This window comes from Zonotrichia leucophrys, chromosome 1 (genome assembly GCF_028769735.1).
Source record: "Zonotrichia leucophrys gambelii isolate GWCS_2022_RI chromosome 1, RI_Zleu_2.0, whole genome shotgun sequence".
In the NCBI taxonomy this organism is placed as follows: Eukaryota; Metazoa; Chordata; class Aves; order Passeriformes; family Passerellidae; genus Zonotrichia; species Zonotrichia leucophrys.
In genome coordinates, this window is record NC_088169.1 from 86,303,733 (window position 1) to 86,322,433 (window position 18,701).

An 18,701-nucleotide genomic window follows, 5' to 3' on the forward strand; every position below is an offset into this window, starting at 1 on the left:
TTGTTTCTGTAACCAAATACTTTGTACATTTAAAGTGTTCACTGCCAGTGAGTTCATATTCAAGACATTCTCGCTCCAGTTTAAATATTTTCTCAGAGTTTCTGCTTTTTTACACTATCATTGGCTTTGCCATGTTGCTGTGGCTGCCAGTGGTGCCACAATGCTTGTATTTTCTGTCAGCTTCCAGCCTCAAAGCTCTGCTGAGGGTAAGGCATCCACAATGCTTGTGTTTATCTGTCTGCTGTGCTGTCCTGTGTAGGGAAATGTTAATATGCAAAAAAACCCTACAAACACCCCTCTTGGCTCTTCCCCAGCCATGCCTTTTTATATCCTGAAATCCTCCAAAAAGAAGCCACAAGGCAAAGCTGTGGGCGTGCCATCCCTTAAAAGTGTTCAAAGCTGGGTTGGATAGAGCAACCTGGTCCAGTGGAAGTTCTCCCTGCCTATGGCAGAGTGCTGGGAGTAGATGACCATTTAGGTCCCTTCCAACCCAAACCGTTCTGTGACGTTGAACCAGGGCATGACTGTGGAAGTGGCTGTGCATCACCATTGTACAATCCCAATGATCCCAGGTTCAACTGAAGCATCTCCCACTGCAGGGCAGCAATGTCCAACCTCCTCCTGTGCAGATGTCAGGAAAATCCACAAGTGCCAGAGGTTTATGTCCAACAAGGAGACAGGGGACAGCTTTGTTTGAATTCAGGGGGGAATCCGCTGGGGCGCGCACCCGCAGGGTTTTCTCTCAGGGTTTCGGAGGGCGCAGCCTCCCTTGATCCTAAACTCCAGGCTGCACATTTCCCTCTTCCTTTCCCCATTGCTGAGGCATTGGGAAGGTACAGCCTTCCCGAACCGCCTACCACACATTGCCCCCTTGAACCTGCTGTGTTACCCCAAAGCTCAGAAGTTCAGGCTTGTGCAGCCCTTGTCTGCTTCAAGGGCCGAGGTGCCAGGGCTCTGCAACAAACCCGCGGCCTAGATCAGTAGAGACATTAACACCCACACTTCCACCCATCAAACTCTTTGTAAACACATGAGCTTTCCTCTCACGGACAAAGGCTAAAATATGCATTTTTAGGAAAGAGTTTGAGGAGCCTTTGGGACCTGTGATGTGTTTTGTTAATGCAGGTTTCTTTAACGGTTCCGTCAATCCTGATACAGGGACCAATGATTTAATGTGATTTCATATTAATTGAAAACAAAAATCTAAAACTATGGGTTAGGTATCAGACTTTAATCTGAGCTCGGAAAATTAATTGCGTTCGATTTTAATGCTTAATTAACCCCCTAATTTACTTCCCGGCCGGCCTCGCTGGCCCTGCAGCGGGGCCGGCTCACCCAGTGGGGTTAGGGCTGCAGGAACTCCCTCCCCGAGCCGGCTAAGGCCGCTCAGCCTCGGGGCTTGAGGCGGGGATGGGTTTGTGGGGTGGGGAGTTGGATTTTGGGGTGGGTTTTTGGTAAAATAGCCATAAGCGGGGAAGGCAGCGGAACCCCGGAGCACGGCGCGGGCCGGCGGGGGAAGGCGCTGCCGTCGCACCGCTCCCCCCGGTCACCTTCGGCGGGCGGCAGCCATGGTGTTCCTGCCCGACGAGTCGCGGTCGCTGCCGCCGCCGCCGCTGCTCAACAAGGGCTCGGTCTGGCTCGGCTTCGCGGGGTGGATGACGGCGCTGTTGGACAACGCCTTCAACCATCGCCCCATCTTCGGAGCCGGTGCGGGGGGACGGGGGCTGCCCGAGGGGAGGGGGAACGGAGCGGGGTGCGAGGGAAGGGAGGAGGTGAGGAGCCGGGGAAGGGGCTGTGTGGGGTTTGGGGTCACTGAGGGATAAATGAAGGGAGAAAGGGGAAACAGCTAGGAATGAGGAACTGCAGAGGAAATGGGGGCGGGCGGGCGGATTTGGGGTGACCTTGAGGGTCACAGGGGCTGGGGATGGGGAGGAAGCCCCGAGATCCAAGGCTAGGGGTGGGTAAAGGGAATATGTGGGCCTGGGAAAGGGGGGTGTGGGATTTGGGGTCACTCTGAAGCATAAATAAAGGGGAGGGAAAGGGAAACAGCCAGGAGTGAGGGGCTAGAGGAGATTTGGGGGCTGCAGGAGCGGGTATGTGGGATTTGGGGTGACCGAGAGGGATGTAGGGGCTGGGGAAGCGGAGGGAGCGCTGAGGTGAGGGAATGGGGAGATAGAGGGAGTATGTGGGCCTGGGGAAGGGGTGTGGGGGACTTGGGGTCACTGAGGGATAAATGAAGCGGGGAGGGCAAGAGGGGGAGCCCTGAGTTCGGGGGGGCTGTGGAAGGGGAAGGGAGTTCTCCGTGTGATTGTGGGGATGGGAGTCCAGGGCTAGGAGCCCTGAGGTGAGGGATTTGGGGAACTGGAAGGGGCTGGGAAAGGGACATCTCTTGGAGGTGGAGGTGATTTGAGGTGACTCCCTGGGGGTGGTGGGAAGGGGAGGGAGCCCTGAGGAAAGAGGGGCCTGGCAGGGGCCATGGGAGCTGTGGATACTGCAGGGACCTTGGCAGGGGCAAAGCAGGGAGAGAGGAGTGAGTGCCTGGGGGCCTGGGGAAAGGGGGAGAGCTGGGGACAGTTCCTCTCTCCTGCTGCTGCAGGCATTCACCGGCAGGTCCTGTTGGCTACCCTGGGCTGCGTTGTGGGCTACCACCTGGTGAAACGCGCCGAGTACGTGCATGCCAAGGTGGACAGGGAGCTGTGCGAGTACATCAGGCAGCATCCAGAGGACTTCCGGCGATCAACAGGTACACTCAGCTGGTATTTTAGGAGAGACCTCAGCCTGCCATAACCTGTGTGCAAAGATTTTGCTGGTCTAAGGCTTCCCTGCTCCTTCACAATCTAAATTGCAGCAGTCTAAAGGATTTTATAATGTGAAAATAGATATTGTTATTTAGCTGTTAAAAACGCATTGATGACCCCCTCTTGCTCCTAAAAGCTCATTTTAGTATAAAGTAGCAAAGCCAAAAAAAAAAAAAAGGATAGACCACACTTGTACCACTGAAGAAGAAATAATGGAAATTAGAAATAACAGGTTTTATTCTTGTAACTTCACAATTTTACTGTCTATTCCTGTAAAATGCCTGTTGCATGTAGATTGAGAAATCTCATTATGAATATTCAGAAAACAAGCAGAACAAGTGAAAAAAGAATAAATAGGAATGGCAGGAGACCTGAATTGTTGTTGGCTTAGAGCAATGGTGAAGAACAGGGGTTTTTTTATTAAATGTTGTCACTGAGTCCAACGATGCAATGGCAGATTTGAGTGAAAATTATCCATTTTCTAGTACAGTAGAATTGGGTGACTCTGGCAGTTGGATTGTGGTCTGCATCATGCCATGTTGGAAGGAGGATGAAGAAATAAAAAGCTGTAACTACTGAGATTCCTCCACAGGGACCTGTAGAGCAGTATGGGGGAAAAAAAAAAGTTGTGCATTTAGTTACAAGAGCAGCTAATAGTTTGCTGTGGGTAGCAAAAATCAGACTTTTGGTGGCTTTGTTAACATCAAAGATGTAATATAAAACATCTTCTGAATCAACCTCAAATGCTGATTACATTTTCCCACCTCTTGCAGGAAAGAAAAGAATAGGGCAGCTCTTGGAGGATTTCCAGCCAGTTCGCTGAGTGGTGACACATCACAGAATAAATTCCTGCCATCCTGAGAACTTCAGCAAGGTGGCTGCAACTCTTGAACCGTCCATGGCTTAAAAGATGAAACTTTACTCACTTTCATATAATAAAAGCTTGATTAAATAGTTATTGTTTAATTATTTGCTCTTCTGTTCCTTTATGGTTTGTCAGTACATGGATGACTGATACTTGTAACTGAATAATAATTTTGATTGATGTTTTTTTCAGTTGTTTTAATTGCAGGAATGGAAAGTTGTTCACACAACATATATTGTATAAATCCCAGAGAGCAGTTCTGTAAGTTCATATGTTTTATTTCTCAGTGGCATTTCTCCTGACCCTTGAACATGTTCTTGGCCAGCCCCTGTAGATGCTGTACCCAAAGTCTCGCTGTGAAAGTCTTTCTGTACAGCTAAAAAAATACATGGTCTCCTTAAGTAATTCTATCTCTATGGTTTTTATTATTATGTTGCTTTTTCTTTCTTGATAATAAGGATCCAACCTTTCTGTTGTCCCGCTTGGTTACTGGCTCCTGAATCCAAACACTGACAGTTTCTGGGGGGGTGAGGAGGTGTTGATTTGGGTTTGGGGGATTCTTACTGATTTAGCATTTTGATTCAAAACTAGGCTTTATTAGTTTTCTTCCTCACATTGAGCATAATGCCAGGACACTGCTCTACGATGGATATGATGTTCCTAAACAGATTTAAAAGAAGTGCTGCCACTCTGATTTTGTTCAACAGTCTGGAAGATCTTTCCCCGTGCTGGCCAGCAACAGTGTGGGTACAGAGCCAGCATCCCCTGCCACACCAGGATGCCTGATCTGCCCTGTCTGCCCACATCCACCTGGGAGCAGGGCAGAAACCTCTCACCAGCTGTGGCCAGCAGCAGTGGCCAGCAGGGCCCCGTCAGGCCTTGGCACATCCCTGGGGCAGCGTGGTGCAATGCCCTGCAATCAGAGCAGGCACAAGGTTCCTTTGGCACAGCGGGCTTGGAGCCAGCTGCAGGGACAGCGGCTCCCAGAGAGAGGCCCACAGGTCCTGGGGGATGCAGGCAGTCCACAAGACGTCAGCAAGCCCTTCCAGCTGCCCCAGGTCACCAGCCTTTGTGGACATCCTGCGTCACCCACTGGTCATGTTCAACAGCCGTGGTTGGACCTTCACCCCGTGTCCTGCTGTGACACTGCCCTGGGGCACCAGAGCCTCTCCAGCTGCTGAGCGCTGCCCAAGCCCAAAGCCATGGCTGCAGGGGACTGCAGGTGTCCCTCGCTGTGACACCAGCGGGCTTTGACCCCAGCCACCCACCAAGGCACTCACTGCCCCACCAGCAGGATCAGAGAGACAGTCAAGGGCAAGAACGAGAAAAGATGTGGGCTGAAATAAAATCAATGTCATAGGGAAAGCAAAAGCCATGCATGCAAACAGAGCAAAGCAAGGAATACATTCACCACTGCCCATGGGCAGGGGGGTGTTCAGCAATCCCTGGGGCTGCAGGGTCCATCACAGGTAATGCTGACCTCAGAAGACAAAGGCCATCATTCCAAGTGTGGCTCACTTCTTCCCCACACTTTATATACTGATGTCTTATAGTCTGAAATGTCCCTTGGGTTGGTTGAGTTCAGTTATCCCAACAGTATCTCCTCCCATGTGCTTCCATGTGCTGCTGCAGTCCCTACACAAGAGTGGCAGTACGGAAATGAGAAAAGACAATTAACTCCACAGCTGCCTAAACCAGCACAGCCAGCAGTGTTCTCCAGGGAACACAGATCCCACCCTTGAGCAACAGCCAGGTAAACCACCAGAGGGACATCACCCCCTCCGTGGTCCTCTCCTCAGCAGGAACCAGTCTCCATCCATTCCTTATGGTTCAACACCTGCCTCAGCAATCAGCATGGAGACCAGGGAACTCCAAAGGCAGAGCTCCATCATGTCCCAGCCAGAGGTGCCATTGCAGTGGGCATGGCCCAGATCTCTCCCAGTATGCCCCTCACGCTCCGTTTCCTCTGGATAAGACAGGGCGGCAATGTTGCCCAGACTGAGGAGAGACACAGAGAGCAGATCAGCTCTGAAATCCTCCCTCTGGCTGGAGGGAATTCTGTTGGCCCTCATTTGGGGAACTTGCTGACTGGCAGCTGCTTTCCTAGAAAAGCAGGACTCCTGGGTGCTGGTGCAGTGAGATCCTTGAGTCTCTGTGGCCACAGAGCTGGTGTTTGGGCAACCTGTCCTCAACTCACCGTCCTCCTGGGGAGCCCAACCAAGGCCATGGCTCAAGGGAGGGGAAATATCACCCTCATGTCCAAATGACTGTGTATCATCCCCAGTACCCTCCTGCTGAGACATCTCCCATGACTCTGGATGCACCAAACACCTCAGATCTGTCCTTCTCCTCCCTTGATCCTGGCCAGGACCCTTTCAGAGAGGTCACTTCTGGGTCTGGCCTCAGCTGCCTCCTGCAGAGCCCCCAGTCCCCTCAGCAGTTCACACCCCTACAGCTGGCTGGAGACCCTGGCCCTGCTGCCCACGCTGGGGCAGGACAAGCCAAAGCCAGAGTGGTCTCAGCAGCTGAGAGAAATGGCGTGATTAGGAGAGAGAAGATGGGAATCTCCAGTGTATCCCAAGGCTGGGGTGTCTGGACATGGAGCTGGGATTCTAGGGAGGCTGCTGTCTAGAGCGACTGAGACCTACAGCTCTGCTGCCCCTCACTGGGGCATGACTGGCAAAGTGTTGGGCAGACCCACAATTTTTGTGCACTGAAATCAGTCATCAGCTTTTGTGGTGTTGGTCTCAACAAAAGGAAGAAACATTTCAGCCTGAGGCTGGTGACACAAAGGAACAGGTAGCCCAGTGAGTTTGCACAGGCCCTGAGGTTCAACACCGTCCTGAGCCACCTGGTCTAGTGCAAGCTGTCCCAGCACACAGCAGGGCATTGCACTACGTGGTCTCTGAAAATCCCTTCCAACCCAACCAAGCCCACAACTCTGGGATTCTTTGTCCCATTCACATTCCCCAGCATGGCCCTGGAAATATCCCACCCTGCAGAGCCAGTGTCCACCCCTGCCATTGTCCCTGGGGCACTCCATGAGTGAAAGCAGCACACAGACAACACTGGCTTCCCAGGGATTCTTTTATTAGCAAAAATACGGGGAATGCCCTTGGAGTCCAGGTACCAGCTGGAAAAGGGCTTGGCAATCTCCAGGGACTGTTGGAGGTCGGGGCCACAGCACAACACTCCCAACTTGGTGCCACTCTTTGAAAATAAGGAGGAGGCCACGAGCCTGCAGCTCTTCCAATGGCCTGGCCAGCACAGCCGGATGCTTCTTCCTATGAGGATAAAGCGCCATCTGGTTCTGCAGTGCTCACAGCCATCTCCGGAGACGGTGCTGGGAGATCCCATCAGCTGCCACGGAGCGGGGAATGCCAGCGGGACTGGGGAGAGCCGGCAGTGGTCAGCCACGGGGACGTCTTGTGCTTCCTGACAACACCCAGCACCTGTCCTGCAACAGCAGTATTCTTTAACTCCAAGCATCATCCCAGGGGGACACAAGGACCATCAACCCTGAGTCCACAGACCCTGAAGCCCTGCAGTCTCTGCACAGAGCAATGGGCCAGGCTCCCTCCTCCAGCATGGAGAGGGATATCCACCCCCAGCTGAGGGGACAGCCCCCATTCCCAGGCCATTCCCAGCACATCCCCACCCCTGCTCTGATGGGCACCTCTCCCAACAGGGAAGCCACCCACTGTCTTGCTGCCCCTGGACTGTGCATGTCCCCAGGTCTTACCAGGACAGGGTCACCAGCTGGGCTGCCCCTCGCTGAGGTTGATCTGCTCCAGGATCTGGCTGTACCTGCGGGTCAGGGCGTTGGTGTCCCTGGTGAGGTGGGTGAGGACCTGCTGCAGGCCAGTCAGGTGCTGGGACAGGCGCTCCTCGAGCTGGGCATCCTCGGCCCCGTTGCTGTCCAAGGATGTGTCACCGTCGGTGTCGGCACCGCTGGGGCTCTGGTCAGCCCCAGAGGCCAGGCCTTTCTCCACCATGGGCTTGATGGCCTTGAGGAGCTGGTAGCGCTCGTAGAGGTCCGTGCGGCTCTCGGCAGCCGGGGCTGCCCCCTCCTCCTGCGGGAAGACCCCTCGCAGCAGGCTGGGGAACATCACCTCCTGCTCCATCTTCTGCGTGGCTGAGAAGTACTGCTCCATGGCCCTTCTCCTACAGCTCTGGCACTGCTGCTCTGGGCTCTTCTCACAGGCTCACTGCTCCCTGGCCCTGCAGGGGCTTTTTATGCAGTGCTGGGGCACGGCCCTCCCCTGCTGTCCTCCCCTGGCAGCCCTGCTTGGGCTGGATGCCCTTGGGGTCGGGCTTGGCTCCAGCCCAGCCGGGACTCGGCCCTGCTCTGTCCCTGGCTCTGTGCAATCTTTCCTGGCCCAGCCTCCCTGTGGCCTTCACCCGAGCTGGCCGGGGGTCCTGCTGGCTCTCCATGCCAGGAGCTACAGGGGGGCAGCAAGGAGGAGCGGTGCCCAGGGTGTCTCCCATCCTGTCCTCTATTATCTCAATGCCCCAACACGTTCAGTCCTGGGGCCATCTGCCTGTGGCTCCAGCTCCTGTGCCCTGTTTGGGAAGGCTGCAGGGGACTGTCACCTCCCCTCGTTCCTGCTGCCATGCATTCAGGATGTGAACACTGCAGGGACATTGAGCAACCCCTTTAGCACACATAGGGAAATCTGGAACACACTGGAAATTCATTGGAACATTGTCCCACTGGATGTCTGGGGACAATGGAGCCTGCTGCTGTCCAGAGATTTGGGTGCCCAGAAACATCCAATGCCCCCAAGCTCTCCCTGCATTCAGCAGGGATGTGGACAGGGACAGGGACCTGACTCCATGATGTGTAACTCCTGTGGCAGCAGCCCAGTGCCATTGCTGCCCCCAGGGGATTGTGGACATGGGTTTCCTGCCATTGTTGCTATTCTGGGAGAGAAAAGCCACAGCCAGGGCACCAGCCAGCATTGCCTGTCCCTCCATGTCCCTGTGGCGCGTGTGGCAAACATGAAAAGTGGTTCTGTTTGTGGAAAGGCTGTGGGGTGCCTGGTTCCTTTTGCAACCCTTGGTGCTGGCAGCTCTCCCTCTGTGCCCCTGTGTCCCAGCCCTGCCACACACCCTTTGCCCACCCTTTCCCCACCTATCCTGCCCCCCCCTCTTGTCCCTTGCCTTGTGTGCTGGCATCTCTTTGTGTCCTGGCATCTCTTTGTGCCCTGCCATGGGGCCCATTGCTGCACCAAGGAGGGTGGGTGCTGCTGGCCCCATGCAGGTGCCAGACAGAGCCTTGGACACATCAGGGCACCTGTGGAGCTTCCTGGAGGTGCAGGCACATCACAGGACTCTGGGGACACAGGAGCTGCTTTGCCCTCTTGGTCCCCCCACTGCTCCCCAACCTGCTCATAGTGAGCATGGCAGAATGGGCACTCATCAGACTCTGATTGCTCCCCAGTTCATTCTTCTTGGGATTTGAATATTTGCCAAATGCTCTCTGTTCTTTTGGGGACCCCACTAGGGAGAGGAAAAGCAGTGGGTTCAGGTCTGAGGGGGAGAGGCCAGGTGGCAGAATGGGCACCTAGCTGGGCTAAGAAGGGACAGTGGGAGAGCTGCCAACACTGAAAGTTGCACAAAGGAAGAAGTATCCTGTGGCCTTTCCTAAAATAGAACCAATTCCTCCAATTGCCAATATACTGCAAGATAAGAAGGAACAGGAGTCCTGGCCATTGACCAGCCATGGCCTCTGCTCCAGGATGGGGTGATGGGTGTGTAGGTGGCACTATCTCTGCTCCACAATTGGCCATGAAAGCTCTGTGCCATGGTTGCAGTTCTCCTTGTGGCATTTGGTCCCATCTCTGTCCCCACTGCATGTCCTCATGACTCAGTGTCCTGGTTCAGAGCAAATATGGGAGAGAACCCCAAAGGGGCTCCTCTAGGACAGCAGATTCAATTGGTCCCTCTCCCAACCGGTTCTTGAGGAAATATGTCCTTGGAAAAAGTGGAAACAAACCTGTTCATTAAACAATAAAACCTAACCAATGTTAAACAATAAAACCACTTGCTGCCCCAAAAGAGATGACAAACTTAGAAAGCCCCCTCCCCGGGGTTGCAGCTCAGCTCACTCAGTCTCTGATCAGCCCCTCAGGCACTGGAAATGCCGCGGCCCAGGCCCAGCCTGGTGGGCCCAGGTGTGAGCTGCCGGTGCCCTGCTGGTGTTCACGCCAGAGCAGCTTTGAACAGCTCCAGAGAAAAGGAAAGAAACCCCCACAGTCAAGGGAACTTCTTTGCCTCAGCTAGCTAAAACTAACTAAAACAAAGGAGAGCTCTGTCCCGCTGTCTGTCCATCCGCAGACAACACAGCCCAGGAGCAGGAATGTGGAGGAGTGAGTGCAGAGTCTGAGGACAAACTGCTGCTTCTTCTCTGCCCCCTTCACTCTCTGCAACAAGTCCTAAAGTTGCAGAACTTATTATTCAGCATAAACAGAACAAGACGACTGGGGATAAAAGCATCATAGTCAACCCAGGACACCCATGCAGGATTCCATGCAGCAGAGCACTCCCAGGGAGATGTCCCACACTGGAGTCTGCTGCCGTGTTCAGCCTGGCAGTCATGGACAGAGCCTGCTCAATGTCCCTGGAGTGTTCACATCCTGAGTGCACAGCAGGGAGGAGTGGGGGAGGTGACATTCCCAGCAGCACCACTGCCTGCAGCCTGGACACACCAGGGCTCAGTAAGTGGGCCCGCTCCCACAGGACCCCAGAACTGAACATGGTGGGGAGTTGAGATAGGATAGGAAAGGACAGGAGAGAACCTGGGCACCCCTCCTCATTGTCAGCCCTGGCTCCTGGCCCAGGCTCCCTGAGGCCTCTCCTGTGCCTGACCTGGCTTGGGGGTCCCAGTGCATCAACCCCAGTCGATGGCTGGTCAATGGCCAGGACTCCTGTCCCTTCTTATCTTGCAGTATGTGGCAATTGGAGGAATTGGTTCTATTTTGGGAAAGGCCACGGTCTCCTTCCCCAGTTTTGCAACACTCAGTGTTGGCAGGTCTCCCACTGTCCCCTCCTGCTGTCCCCTCCTAGCCCAGCCAGGTGCCCATTCTGCCTCCTGGCCTCTCCACCTCAGATCTGAACCCACTGCTGCTCTTCTCCCTTTCTCAGTGCTCCTGGAGTCTGGCCTGCCCTGTGCTGCACTGAGGTTTGCACACACTGGCAGCCCCACGCTCCCAGGTCTTCTGGGCCACCATGGAGCATCCTGAAGGTTCAGAGACATCATAATGTCCCCCTAGAGTAGCCTCAGGGTAGGACACATCTGCCCCAGGGCTGGAGCTTCACTGTGGATATCAGGATTTGAGCCCTGCTGGCAGCTCAGCCGCACTCAGCTGCACTGTGACTCCCCCCAGGTGGGAAGGGGGAGAGTACTGGGGAGAGTAAAAGAAAAGTCATGGGTAGAAATGAAGACAGCTGCACTCTTGCAGATATCTTTTCTTTAAATCCTTTCTTTAGGATTTTCCCTTCTGGGAAGCTGAGGCCCCGGAAAAAGAATGTAAACAATGGTTATCTGCTGCTGTGGAATGCAACAGGTGGATCCGTGATTGGTCTCTTGTGGATGTTTGGATTTACTGACCCCTCACAACAGAGCTGCTTTTGCTCCCTGCAGGGACACAGACCATTGTTATTCATTCTTTTCTATTCTTAGCTTAGCTAGCCTTCTGAGAACCTTTCCTTCTCTTTCTTTTTAGTATAATTACAATGTAGTATAAATATCATAAAATAATAAATCAAGCCTTCTGAACATGAGGTCGACATTCTCGTGTCCTCTCTTCACCTGCAACCCTTGTGACCACTGTCACACTGCACAGGAAGAGCAAAAGCTGCACAAGTAAGCAAAGAAAAAGAAGGAATTCATTAGTTCACCCTTTCCCATTGGCACTCAAGTGTTTTGTCCACTGCAGGGGAGCAGGGCTCCGCTGCATGTCATGGTGACCTGGCAAGACAACTACTGTCACTCTGACTGTGCCCCTCTTCCTTCTCCTCCCAGCTCCATATGCTCAGCATGGTGCCACACTCCCTTCCCTTGGTGCCACAGAGGGATAAGACAGGAGGATGTGCCCGGATGGTGCAGAGACATTGGGGACACATGCGGTGGCAGGACCTGCACTCTGAGCTGAGGCTTGGACTGGGGCTGGACCCGCCAGGAGGGCCGCAGATCAGGGCTAAGGTTGCCCAAATCTGGGGGTCTGTGGCAGCAGAGACCTGAGGATATCAGAGCTCAGATCCTAAGCAGCCTCTCCAGGGCCCCAAACCAGGACTGGGTACCCGAGTTCAGCTCAGCCCAAACCCTGCCATGCTGCACCCCCGTGGTGGCTGTGCTGTGCTTCAGGTGCAGTCCTTGTCCTCCTGCTCCTGACATCCCTGCTGGCAGTGGCAGCTCCACAGCTGTAGCCAATGTCTCCCAGTGAGCTCTGGGAGATTTGGAGTCCCATGTTTGGGTAATGGGGTCCCAAAAGGCACCAAGAGTATTTGGCAATATTCATGTGCCAAGGATAATGGGCTGGGAGGAAATTGGAGTCTGCCTAGCCTATATCACTCCCAAACAATCTACCAAGCGCACTGTGAGCGGCTAGAGAGGCAGTGGGGGGAACAGGAAGCTCTACAGGAGCCCAGGTGCACTGATGTGGCCAAGGCTCTCTCTGGCACCGGCGCGGGGCCAGCAGCACCCACCCTCCTTGGTGCAGCAATGGGCCCCATTGCAGGGCACAAAGAGACGCCAGGACACAAGGCAAGGGACAAGAGGGGTGGCCAGGACAGGTGGGGAAAGGGTGGGCAAAAGGTGCGTGGCAGGGCTGGGACACAGGGGCACAGAGGGAGAGCTGCCAGCACCAAGGATTGCAAAAGGAACCAGGCACCCCACAGCCTTTCCACAAACAGAACCACTTTTCATGTTTGCCACACGCGCCACAGGGACATGGAGGGACAGGCAATGCTGGCTGGTGCCCAGAATAGCAACAATGGCAGGGTACCCATGTCCACAATCCCCTGGGGGCAGCAATGGCACTGGGCTGCTGCCACAGGAGTTACACATCATGGAATCAGGTCCCTGTCCCTGTCCACATCCCTGCTGGATGCAGGGGAGCTTGAGGGCATTGGATGTTTCTGGGCACCCAAATCTCTGGACAGCAGCAGGCTCCATTGTCCCCAGACACCAAGTGGGACAATGTTCCAGTGAATTTCCAGTGTGTTCCAGATTTCCCTATGTGTGCTAAAGGGGTTGCTCAATGTCCCTGCAGTGTTCACGTCCGGAGTGCATGGCAGCAGGAACGAGGGGAGGTGACAGTCCCCCACAGCCTTCCCAAACAGGGCACAGGAGCTGGAGCCACAGGCAGAGGGCCCCAGGACTGAATGTGTTGGGGCACTGAGATAATACGGGACAGGATGGGAGAGACCCTGGGCACCACTCCTCCTTGCTGCCCCCTTGTAGCTCCTGGCATGGAGAGCCAGCAGGACCCCCGGCCAGCTCGGGTGAAGGCCACAGGGAGGCTGGGCCAGGAAAGATTGCACAGAGCCAGGGACAGAGCAGGGCCGAGTCCCGGCTGGGCTGGAGCCAAGCCCGACCCCAAGGGCATCCAGCCCAAGCAGGGCTGCCAGGGGAGGACAGCAGGGGAGGGCCGTGCCCCAGCACTGCATAAAAAGCCCCTGCAGGGCCAGGGAGCAGTGAGCCTGTGAGAAGAGCCCAGAGCAGCAGTGCCAGAGCTGTAGGAGAAGGGCCATGGAGCAGTACTTCTCAGCCACGCAGAAGATGGAGCAGGAGGTGATGTTCCCCAGCCTGCTGCGAGGGGTCTTCCCGCAGGAGGAGGGGGCAGCCCCGGCTGCCGAGAGCCGCACGGACCTCTACGAGCGCTACCAGCTCCTCAAGGCCATCAAGCCCATGGTGGAGAAAGGCCTGGCCTCTGGGGCTGACCAGAGCCCCAGCGGTGCCGACACCGACGGTGACACATCCTTGGACAGCAACGGGGCCGAGGATGCCCAGCTCGAGGAGCGCCTGTCCCAGCACCTGACTGGCCTGCAGCAGGTCCTCACCCACCTCACCAGGGACACCAACGCCCTGACCCGCAGGTACAGCCAGATCCTGGAGCAGATCAACCTCAGCGAGGGGCAGCCCAGCTGGTGACCCTGTCCTGGTAAGACCTGGGGACATGCACAGTCCAGGGGCAGCAAGACAGTGGGTGGCTTCCCTGTTGGGAGAGGTGCCCATCAGAGCAGGGGTGGGGACGTGCTGGGAATGGCCTGGGAATGGGGGCTGTCACCTCAGCTGGGGGTGGATATCCCTCTCCATGCTGGAGGAGGGAGCCTGGCCCATTGCTCTGTGCAGAGACTGCAGGGCTTCAGGGTCTGTGGACTCAGGGTTGATGGTCCTTGTGTCCCCCTGGGATGATGCTTGGAGTTAAGGAATGCTGCTGTTGCAGGACAGGTGCTGGGTGTTGTCAGGAAGCACAAGACGTCCCCGTGGCTGACCACTGCCGGCTCTCCCCAGTCCCGCTGGCATTCCCCGCTCCGTGGCAGCTGATGGGATCTCCCGGCACCGTCTCCGGAGATGGCTGTGAGCACTGCAGAACCAGATGGCGCTTTATCCTCATAGGAAGAAGCATCCGGCTGTGCTGGCCAGGCCATTGGAAGAGCTGCAGGCTCGTGGCCTCCTCCTTATTTTCAAAGAGTGGCACCAAGTTGGGAGTGTTGTGCTGTGGCCCCGACCTCCAACAGTCCCTGGAGATTGCCAAGCCCTTTTCCAGCTGGTACCTGGACTCCAAGGGCATTTCCCCCTGTTTTTTCTAATAAAAGAATCCCTGGGAAGCCAGTGTTGTCAGTGTGCTGCTTTCACTCACAGAATGCCCCAGGCACAATGGCAGGGGGACACTGGCTCTGCAGGGTGGGATCTTTCCAAGGCCATGCTGGGGAATTTGAATGGGACAAAGAATCCCAAAGTTGTGGGATAGGTTGGGTTGGAAGGGATCTTCAGAGACCACGTAGTGCAATGCCCTGCTGTGTGCTGGGACAGCTTGCACTAGACCAGGTGGCTCAGGACGGTGTTGAACCTCAGGGCCTGTGCAAACTCACTGGGCAACCTGTTCCTTTGTGTCACCAGCCTCAGGCTGAAATGTTTCTTCCTTTTGTTGAGACCAACACCACAAAAAGCTGATGCCTGATTTCAGTGCCCAAAATTGTGGGTCTGCCCAACACTTTGCCAGTCATGCCCCAGTGAGGGGCAGCAGAGCTGTAGGTCTCAACCCCTCTAGGCAGCAGCCTCCCCAAGGACCCAGCTCCATGTCCAAACACCCCAGCCTTGGGATACACTGGAGATTCCCATCTCCTCTCTCCTGATCACGCCATTTCTCTCAGCTGCTGAGACCACTCTGGCTTTGGCTTGTCCTGCCCCAGCATCGGCAGCAGGGCCAGGGTCTCCAGCCAGCTGTGGGGGGGTGAACTGCTGAGGGGACTGGGGGCTCTGCAGGAGGCAGCTGAGGCCAGACCCAGAAGTGCCCTCTCTGAAAGGGTCCTGGCCAGGATCAAGGGAGGACAAGGACGGTTCTGAGGTGTTTGGTGCAACAATTGTCATGGGAGATGTCTCAGCAGGAGGTACTGGGTATGGTATGGACTCATTTGGAGATACATGACGTGACATTTCCCCTCTCCTGAGCCATAGCCTGGTTTCCCAGTAGGACAGTGAGTTGAGGACTGGTTGCCCAAACACCAGCTCTGTGGCCGCTGGGACCTAAGGATCTCACTGCACCAGCACCCAGGAGTCCTGCTTTTCTAGGAAAGCAGCTGCCAGTCTCTAAGTAAATGAGACTCTCCATTGTATCCCAAAGCTGGGATGACTGGACATTGAGCTGGGGCCTTGAGGGAGGCTACTCTCCAGAGGTGCCAACACCTACAGCTCTGCTGTCCCTCCCTATCGCATGACTGCACAGAGTGTGGGAAAGATTCACAGTTGTTGTGAACAGAAATCAGGCATCAGCTTTTGTGGTGCTGTTAAAAATTAGAACACACTGCTGGCGCTAAAGTGATTTCAGGATTCATTACAGTTAGGCCTTAAGCTTAGGGAGCTCACTGGTCAAGCAGGAGCGTTCCAGTGGAGGACGCTGCATCACCAGTGCTGGATCTCCTTCTTTCATGGGCAGCAATGTTCCCAATGTTCCAGGTGGAGCGATATGGCTTCAATGCCTCGGATGACCCTTTTTATTTAATTGTTTTTAGTCTTTGGATGGGTTTCTGTTGAGATCCTTCATTTGCATGAAGGTTAAAGGCGCTTGATTGGCCCATTGCAGTTCTGTCCCGCCTGGCTTGTCTTACTTGGGTAGTGGTGCACGTGACTTAGGTGTAATATGGGACATTAAGGACCCTATGTCTTAGGACTCCCCTTTTATCCACTTTTAGAATATAATAACCAAACTTTTAAACACACCTGCTTAAGAATTATCAACTATTTTATAAAAGTTCTAACCTATTTTTGTCTGTGTTGCTGTCAACAAAAGGAAGAAACATTTCAGCCTGAGGCTGGTGACACAAAGGAACAGGTAGCCCAGTGAGTTTCCACACGCCCTGAGGTTCAACACAGTTCTGAGCCACCTGGTCTAGTGCAAGACGTCCCAACACACATCAGGGCATTGCACTAGGTGGTCTTTGAAAATCCCTTCCAACCCAACCAATCCCACAACTCTGGGATTCTTTGTCCCATTCACATTCCCCAGCATGGTCCTGGAAATATCCCACCCTGCAAAGCCAGTGTCCACCCCTGCCATTGTCCCTGGGGCTTTCTGTGAGTGAAAGCAGCACACTGACAACACTGGCTTCCCAGGGATTCTTTTATTAGCAAAAACAGGGGGAAATGCCCTTGGAGTCCAGGTACCAGCTGGAAAAGGGCTTGGCAATCTGCAGGGACTGTTGCAGGTCAGGGCCACAGCACAACACTCCCAACTTGGTGCCACTCTTTGAAAATAAAGAGGAGGCCACGAGCCTGCAGCTCTTCCAATGGCCTGGCCAGCACAGCCGGATGCTTCTTCCTATGAGGATAAGGCACCATCTGGTTCTGCAGTGCTCACAGCCATCTCCGGAGATGGTGCCGGGAGATCCCATCAGCTGCCACGGAGCGGGGAATGCCAGCGGGACTGGGGAGAGCCGGCAGTGGTCAGCCACGGGGACGTCTTGTGCTTCCTGACAACACCCAGCACCTGTCCTGCAACAGCAGCATTCCTTAACTCCAAGCAACATCCCAGGGGGACACAAGGACCATCAACCCTGAGTCCACAGACCCTGAAGCCCTGCAGTCTCTGCACAGAGCAATGGGCCAGGCTCCCTCCTCCAGCATGGAGAGGGATATCCACCCCCAGCTGAGGGGACAGCCCCCATTCCCAGGCCATTCCCAGCACGTCCCCACCCCTGCACAGCTGGGCACCTCTCCCAACAGGGAAGCCACCCACTGTCTTGCTGCCCATGGACTGTGCATGTCCCCAGGTCTTACCTGGTGGCCAGGACAGGGTCACCAGCTGGGCTGCCCCTCGCTGAGGTTGATCTGCTCCAGGATCTGGCTGTACCTGCGGGTCAGGGCGTTGGTGTCCCTGGTGAGGTGGGTGAGGACCTGCTGCAGGCCAGTCAGGTGCTGGGACAGGCGCTCCTCGAGCTGGGCATCCTCGGCCCCGTTGCTGTCCAAGGATGTGTCACCGTCGGTGTCGGCACCGCTGGGGCTCTGGTCAGCCCCAGAGGCCAGGCCTTTCTCCACCATGGGCTTGATGGCCTTGAGGAGCTGGTAGCGCTCGTAGAGGTCCGTGCGGCTCTCGGCAGCCGGGGCTGCCCCCTCCTCCTGCGGGAAGACCCCTCGCAGCAGGCTGGGGAACATCACCTCCTGCTCCATCTTCTGCGTGGCTGAGAAGTACTGCTCCATGGCCCTTCTCCTACAGCTCTGGCACTGCTGCTCTGGGCTCTTCTCACAGGCTCACTGCTCCCTGGCCCTGCAGGGGCTTTTTATGCAGTGCTGGGGCACGGCCCTCCCCTGCTGTCCTCCCCTGGCAGCCCTGCTTGGGCTGGATGCCCTTGGGGTCGGGCTTGGCTCCAGCCCAGCCGGGACTCGGCCCTGCTCTGTCCCTGGCTCTGTGCAATCTTTCCTGGCCCAGCCTCCCTGTGGCCTTCACCCGAGCTGGCCGGGGGTCCTGCTGGCTCTCCATGCCAGGAGCTACAGGGGGGCAGCAAGGAGGAGAGGTGCCCAGAGTCTCTCTCATCCTGTCTTGTATTATCTCAGTGCCCCAACACGTTCAGTCCTGGGGCCCTCTGTCTGTGGCTCCAGCTCCTGTGCCCAGTTTGGGAAGGCTGCAGGGGACTGTCACCTCCCCTCGTTCCTGCTGCCATGCACTCCGGACGTGAACACTGCAGGGACATTGAGCAACCCCTTTAGCACACATAGGGAAATCTGGAACACACTGGAAATTCACTGGAACATTGTCCCACTTGGTGTCTGGGGACAATGGAGCCTGCTGCTGTCCAGTGATTTGGGTGCCCAGAAACATCCAATGCCCCCAAGCTCTCCCTGCATCCAGCAGGGATGTGGACAGGGACAGGGACCTGACTCCATGATGTGTAACTCCTGTGGCAGCAGCCCAGTGCCATTGCTGCCCCCAGGGGATTGTGGACATGGGTACCCTGCCATTGTTGCTATTCTGGGAGAGAAAAGCCACAGCCAGGGCACCAGCCAGCATTGACTGTCCCTCCATGTCCCTGTGGTGCGTGTGGCAAACATGAAAAGTGGTTCTGTTTGTGGAAAGGCTGTGGGGTACCTGGTTCCTTTTGCAACCCTTGCTGCTGGCAGCTCTCCCTCTGTGCCCCTGTGTCCCAGCCCTGCCACGCACCCTTTGCCCTCCCTTTCCCCACCTATCCTGGCCACACCTCTTGTCCCTTTCCTTGTGTCCTGGCATCTCTTTGTGCCCTGCCATGGGGCCCATTGCTGCACCAAGGAGTGTGGGTGCTGCTGGCCCTATGCAGGTGCCAGACAGAGCCTTGGACAC

General features: G+C 55.5%; 4 protein-coding genes across 7 annotated transcripts; 2 read left to right on the forward strand and 2 right to left on the reverse strand.

Annotated features, from left to right (window-relative positions):
* Window positions 1–1,488: 1,488 nt before the first annotated feature.
* Window positions 1,489–3,756, forward strand: NDUFC2 (NADH:ubiquinone oxidoreductase subunit C2). Its single transcript, XM_064702040.1, has 3 exons — window positions 1,489–1,707; window positions 2,597–2,743; window positions 3,572–3,756. Exons 1-3 carry the CDS (start codon window positions 1,569–1,571, stop codon window positions 3,619–3,621), a joined length of 336 nt encoding a protein of 111 aa, XP_064558110.1. The 5' UTR covers window positions 1,489–1,568; the 3' UTR covers window positions 3,622–3,756.
* A 2,977-nt stretch (window positions 3,757–6,733) lies between these two features.
* On the reverse strand, window positions 6,734–7,867 carry LOC135442344 (thyroid hormone-inducible hepatic protein-like). 2 transcript variants are annotated; one of them, XM_064702055.1, is made up of 2 exons: window positions 7,406–7,867; window positions 6,734–7,120 (listed from the first exon to the last, which is right to left on the reverse strand). In XM_064702055.1, exon 1 carries the CDS (start codon window positions 7,815–7,817, stop codon window positions 7,416–7,418), a length of 402 nt encoding a protein of 133 aa, XP_064558125.1. In that variant the 5' UTR covers window positions 7,818–7,867; the 3' UTR covers window positions 6,734–7,120; window positions 7,406–7,415. The 2 variants fall into 2 exon arrangements, with proteins under 2 accessions (XP_064558125.1, XP_064558132.1); XM_064702062.1 differs by having other exon boundaries at window positions 6,776–7,115; window positions 7,406–7,862.
* Window positions 7,868–13,372: 5,505 nt separating this feature from the next.
* LOC135442356 (thyroid hormone-inducible hepatic protein-like) lies at window positions 13,373–14,499 on the forward strand. Of its 2 annotated transcripts, none has more exons than XM_064702075.1 (2): window positions 13,373–13,829; window positions 14,115–14,499. In XM_064702075.1, exon 1 carries the CDS (start codon window positions 13,418–13,420, stop codon window positions 13,817–13,819), a length of 402 nt encoding a protein of 133 aa, XP_064558145.1. In that variant the 5' UTR covers window positions 13,373–13,417; the 3' UTR covers window positions 13,820–13,829; window positions 14,115–14,499. The 2 variants fall into 2 exon arrangements, with proteins under 2 accessions (XP_064558145.1, XP_064558155.1); XM_064702085.1 differs by having other exon boundaries at window positions 14,120–14,499.
* Window positions 14,500–16,493: 1,994 nt separating this feature from the next.
* LOC135442363 (thyroid hormone-inducible hepatic protein-like) lies at window positions 16,494–17,637 on the reverse strand. 2 transcript variants are annotated; one of them, XM_064702099.1, is made up of 2 exons: window positions 17,168–17,637; window positions 16,494–16,882 (listed from the first exon to the last, which is right to left on the reverse strand). In XM_064702099.1, exon 1 carries the CDS (start codon window positions 17,585–17,587, stop codon window positions 17,186–17,188), a length of 402 nt encoding a protein of 133 aa, XP_064558169.1. In that variant the 5' UTR covers window positions 17,588–17,637; the 3' UTR covers window positions 16,494–16,882; window positions 17,168–17,185. The 2 variants fall into 2 exon arrangements, with proteins under 2 accessions (XP_064558169.1, XP_064558177.1); XM_064702107.1 differs by having other exon boundaries at window positions 16,536–16,877; window positions 17,168–17,624.
* Between the last annotated feature and the right edge of the window lie 1,064 nt (window positions 17,638–18,701).

Bases quoted from the DNA above. Each gene is read 5' to 3' on its own strand.
- LOC135442363 (XM_064702099.1), bottom strand. From the start codon at position 17,587: ATGGAGCAGTACTTCTCAGCCACGCAGAAGATGGAGCAGGAGGTGATG.
- NDUFC2 (XM_064702040.1), top strand. From the start codon at position 1,569: ATGGTGTTCCTGCCCGACGAGTCGCGGTCGCTGCCGCCGCCGCCGCTG. The intron at 1,708-2,596 runs GTGCGGGGGGAC...CTGCTGCTGCAG, and splicing joins TCGCCCCATCTTCGGAGCCG to GCATTCACCGGCAGGTCCTG. The intron at 2,744-3,571 runs GTACACTCAGCT...CACCTCTTGCAG, and splicing joins GGACTTCCGGCGATCAACAG to GAAAGAAAAGAATAGGGCAG.
- LOC135442344 (XM_064702055.1), bottom strand. From the start codon at position 7,817: ATGGAGCAGTACTTCTCAGCCACGCAGAAGATGGAGCAGGAGGTGATG.
- LOC135442356 (XM_064702075.1), top strand. From the start codon at position 13,418: ATGGAGCAGTACTTCTCAGCCACGCAGAAGATGGAGCAGGAGGTGATG.